At 43.4% G+C, this 5,439-nt stretch overlaps 1 protein-coding gene across 1 annotated transcript; it reads left to right on the top strand.

The window, feature by feature from the left end:
* The first annotated feature begins 530 nt into the window (after window positions 1-530).
* On the top strand, window positions 531-5,439 carry LOC123188835 (uncharacterized). The gene is made up of 5 exons (XM_044601113.1): window positions 531-787; window positions 2,031-2,436; window positions 2,543-3,986; window positions 4,099-4,245; window positions 4,623-5,439. Exons 2-5 carry the CDS (start codon window positions 2,386-2,388, stop codon window positions 5,177-5,179), a joined length of 2,199 nt encoding a protein of 732 aa, XP_044457048.1. The 5' UTR covers window positions 531-787; window positions 2,031-2,385; the 3' UTR covers window positions 5,180-5,439.

Consider the following 5,439-nt stretch of genomic DNA (forward strand, 5'->3'; position numbering starts at 1 on the left):
GAAGGGAACGGCTAAGGGGGGACCAGGTGGAGTTGGCTTGCGGGGAGGGTGGGCATGCAATTCGCGTGATACAGTGGTGGACAGGTGGGTTTCCTTTTTCGCGCGGGGGAGGGACCAAAACCTTCCTTTTATGGCCGACTGTCAGGGAATACTAGGGAGCACCCGGCCACTCCCTAGCCACGTCCTTATTCTTTTTTTCTCTCTCCATCCCACTAATCAAATGCAGTTGACCAGACAATTCGGAAACAAAGTAAGGGACATAGTTGCATGCATGCACAAATGGAGGCTCAAAATAGACCCGCCCGGTCTTTGTCCAAACGCGTCCGCGGATATTTCAGGGGTCATATTTGGTTACTGTAGATACTCTGACACCGATAAATACCAAATTCAGTTTTCAGGAGAATACCTTAGGTGCAAAGTTGTCAGGGGTCATATTTGGTTACTGTAGATACTCTGACACCGATAAATACCAAATTCAGTTTTCAGGAGAATACCTTAGGTGCAAAGTTGTCAAAATCCCCTTAATAAAAATCCAAAAAAGAAGATGATGGAATCAAACCTCAACACCTTTACCCTCCGCACGTTATAGCAATTGCGAATTGCGATTGCGGCGCACCACACGACCACAACAACCCCTCTTCCTCCTCCCTCTCTCTTCGCACTAACCAATCCGAGTACAACTCGCCGTACTCGCACGCACACATAGGCAGATCCAATCCGACTGTACAAAAGCGCCGCCGTCCGCCGCTCACGTGGAAGAGGGAGAGGGAGCAGCGGAGAGGAGAAGGTAACACTAGCTTCTTCTTCTTCTTCTTCTTCTTCTTCTTCTTCTTGGTTATCGTCTCCTTCCCTTAGTTAGATTTAGTTTTGCGGTTTCATGATCTCTGCTCTATCATACATGCTAGATAGATACGCGCTGTTTCTCGGTTCGTCTGGCCGTGCCCCGTTCTTGATTTCAGTTGCGGATTCCCGTTCCTTGATTTGGTTTCCTCGAAGCAAAGAACACTGGAAGGATCCATATCGAATTGGATTCGACACGAATCTATGGCCTGGCTACTCGAATCTAATCGCGTTGTAGTGGAAGCTAGCTGTACGGTGGCTTAATGGAATAGAATTGCGACGCTGTTTTCTCTTGACTTAATCCCAGATATTAAAAAATAGCTGCACTGAGCATAATACTACTACTCCTTCCCACCATCGTTACCAGATTTTTTAGATTGGAAAGGCTCATTAATAATGATTAGCAGTGCAAAAGTTGTATCTTTCAGCTGTAAAATACAGTGAAAGGACATTGACGTGTCAGTTTCTGTCTCGTGCAAATCGTGACATGGGAACGGGGATACAGGGAAAAGTGCCCTTCGCTTGCTTCCCCCCTCACGGGAGGAGAGACAGTGTGGTGTGGAGGGACTTCTGGGGTTGAGGTGTAGGATCTCTCAAATCTCAATAATTGTGATCGGAATCAGTGACATCAAGAACCCTTTCGGTTTGGATCTTGTCCTTTTTGTTACAACTTGTAAAGTACTAGTATATATTGGCGATAATTGTGGAGTCTATCAACTTAGGTTTGCTTGGACTTGTTATAATCTCAATCGAACAGCAGTGGTATGCATATGCTTTGTTCTTGCATGGAACTGAATATTTTGTACTTGTCTTCAGTTTCAGTTGAATGTAGGCCCTGATGATTAAGGAATGATTCTCCTTTGGTACTACCTCTGTTCACTAATGTAGGACGTTTTCGCAGTTCAATTTAAACTGCAAAAACTTCCTACATTAGTGAACAGAGGGTATAGTTGTGTACATCAACAATTAATGGTTGCTTTTGGACTCAAAGTTAACTGCAAATAGTTCGGCCTTTTGCTGTATATATTACTCCCTCCATACCAAAATATAAAAGATGTCTTATATTTTGGTACAGAGGTAGTATATGCTTAACATGCTAAAACCATACGCAATGGAACATTTCAAGTCAAGATTTCACGTGTTAGTGTATTATGCGTGCCAGATTGCTCACACTCTTCTTGTTTCTGCAGGACTTCCACGACTATATGCAACCTCCTGGAACAGTCTAGTTCCTAAATCCTTCTTCCATTCTGGCAGATATCAAGAGATCATTCAGGTCTCGCACCTCTGAGTGGGTGTGGATTTGCAACAATTCTGCGATCAACTTATCGCTGCCTCTTGGAGTAATCCCATCATACATCTGGAGATTACGGCGAGCACTGGAGGGACTTTTTGTTGATTACGGTTAATTGAGGAAAGCAGCTGAGATGTAACAATTTTTTTGAGCTGAGCTCTCTTCCAAGACAGGCCTGTGATTTAGCAATGTGATTGGATCAACTCTGTTTTTGGATCTGGTGTTAGCTCAGTTGACACTAGAGTTGACTTATGGTTAGGTTTTTCTGTTTTTCATCCTCTACTACACAACAGAAACCGAAGGTATGGAAAATAGCTGATGTATTTTGAATAATTTCCAATTGTATTCTTTGTTTGAGCTGACAACTAATAGTTTCCCAAATATCTTTGTTCCCCTTTTGTACTTTAGGAGGCCTTTCTGCTAGCAGATAAGACCATGCTTACTGTTTCAAAGAAAGATTCTCAGGAACAAACAGTGAAGTTCACTACTGGATCAGTGGGCCCGAAGCAGATGGCGGATGAAAATAACCATTCAGTTGCTAGTGGGCAGTATGATATTAACTCATCATCTCACCAAGAATGCTGGAGATCTGATGAATGGAATAGACATGCATGCTCTGATGATGACAAAGAGGAGAAAGTTGGGCACCTACAGAAGAGCCAGTCTCTTGGGAACATGCTTCAAGAGGATTGTGATCATCATGGCAGTGAAGGTACTGAGTGTGACATTACAGACCATGATTACAGAAGCCATTGCTCTGGTTTCAAGAGCAATACAGATGTTGAAGAATCCACTAGGTTAGGCAGCAAGAACAACGAGAATGTTTTTGATGCCTCATCTGACCTGATCAGTCATGGTGTTTATGAACCTTCAGTTGATCATGCCGCTGATTCTGACAGGCATCACTCTTATGACCACAGCAAATTTCCAAGGTCACAATCTGCTATATTTCAGAATAATTCTGATAGTGACCGAGAAGGTTCTGTTGATTCTGAGAGACTAGGCCCCCGTTGCAGATCTTTTGAGGATTTATGTTCAATGGACGGTGAAAAGGTTGATTACTTGAGTGGTGATGAAACAAATCGCTCGAAATCAAATTTGCCTGTGCTTTGTGCTGGACCTTCTTCGCCAGGTATCTCTGAATTATTAGACTTGGAGAATGGTTCAGGAGGTCGCTCTGATGCTGCTGAAGATGGCCAACGGTCCTCTGCAAGTGTAGATGGGAAGTTTGTGAGGGATGGGATGATAAGTCATGACTACTGGGATGGCAAATATATTGCTGCTGATAATTCAGCTCATCCAGTTGCCACTTGCTTTGGGGATTCAGGGCATTATTGTGTCATCAATGGTGCTTTAAATCAAGAGAGGGAAGAGAAATTGTGGAACAGAAATAGCGGTCTCGACCAGGAGTCACTTGGCATTGACATGCCTAATTTGAAGAACCCGTCTGACTCGAAGGATATTAGTGAGGAAGCTGAACACAATGAAACTGAAATGAATGGTGATCAGCATTTTGACGAGGACTCAAATGAACTTAGTCCAAGAGCTTACAGCATTAAAAGGATCGAGGATTGGATCAGCCAAATTGATATTGACAGTGACATCATTGTGGAGGAGCAGGGAGAAAGTTCAAGTTCTGCATCAACAAAATATAGCGAGTCGGTGGTCAGTGTTTCTGCTGTGCGCCCTGATGCTAAAAGTCCTCTTGGCATGGAGATAGCTTACACTTATATTTCAAAATTGACTCCTGTTTCTTCATCTGCACAATTGCCAAACCTTGGTTTGGTTGCAATCCCAAGACTGAGCGCGTTCTCAGGCCTACGGCTGTTGAACTTATCAGGGAATTCAATAGGTGAGTATTCTTCCTATAATTCAGCAGATTAATTATTGCTATTATTGGAATATTCATTTGTTTCAGGAGATAATGTCATCAATTTCTCTAACATCTGGGGTTTTCTGCACAGTGCGCGTAACTGCAGGAGCTCTCCCGAAAGGTCTTCACATGTTAAGCCTGTCGAAGAATAATATCTCGATTATTGAAGGCCTTAGAGAACTAACACGCTTACGCTTGCTGGACATAAGCTATAATAGGATCTCTAGAATTGGCCATGGTATGGTTTTCAACAGCTTTTACTTTCTCCTTATGAAATATGCTTAATTTATGGAGAACTGAGCGCTAGCTTAGTGCTTGGGCCACTGTCTGGTGCTCTGGGCTTGCACGGTTCTGCCGCCAATTACTAGTTAATATGTAGGCTGTCCTGATAATAAATTTAATCATGTTTCCCATCAGTATCCTCTGAACAGAGAAATCACTATGCTCCATGGTCCTTGTTATATTCAATGTTTTGAAGAGGAAAATACAGTCCAGTGCATAACATGGAATGATTTATTCTTAATAAAATTGCACCATACTCTTGCAGTTAATGACAGTATAAAACGAACAGATTTGCTTGCTTCTCATTGATTTATGTTTTGGGACACCTTTTAGGTTTGGCTTCATGTTCTTCTTTGAAGGAGTTATATCTGGCTGGTAACAAGATCAGTGAGGTAGATGGCCTTCACCGCCTTCTGAAGCTAAAAGTTCTGGACTTGCGCCACAACAAGATTTCTACATCCAAGGGCCTTGGTCAACTGGCTGCGAACTACAATTCCCTCGAAGCCATCAACCTAGATGGCAACCCGGCACAGAAGAACGTAGGTGACCAGCACCTGAAGAAGTACCTGTTAGGCCTCTTGCCAAACCTTGCTGTGTACAACAAGCAGCCTGTAAGAGCAACTGGCTCAAAAGAGGTCTCGGACCGTCACACACGCAAGATCTCTTCTTCCCATCGTTCTGACCGCAGTTCCAGATCGGACCGCAAATCTTCCAGGTTGGTGGCTGGCACATCTTCACGGCATGCCCGTCCTGCACATGCTTCAGGCCCTTTGGTGAAGCAGTCGAGGTCCCGGAACATGCCAATGGCAGCGCTGGGCTCTAGACCAGTGGAATATGCGGGTGCTGGAGTTCCAGCGAAGCAAATTCAGATGGAGGAAAATTCGCAGTGACATCATCCAAGCAGAGCTGCCTAGCCAGCCAAGGCTTTTGGACAAGGATGTTGCAAGTTTTCCTGTTAAGTTTGTAAAATAATTAAGCTCAAACAGTATGGTGAAGAGCACTTTTCTTATACTGCTAAAGACATGTATTTTTTTTTGTCATAGTACTACGTGGCAGTGTTTTTGAATAAGAGTACACAGGAATGTTGTAAGACAAAACACAAATACCTCTGTGAATTGAATTGGTACCGCCAGTCAGATGTTTTTGTCTA

The sequence above is a fragment of the Triticum aestivum genome, chromosome 2A (genome assembly GCF_018294505.1).
Source record: "Triticum aestivum cultivar Chinese Spring chromosome 2A, IWGSC CS RefSeq v2.1, whole genome shotgun sequence".
Lineage (NCBI taxonomy): Eukaryota > Viridiplantae > Streptophyta > Magnoliopsida > Poales > Poaceae > Triticum > Triticum aestivum.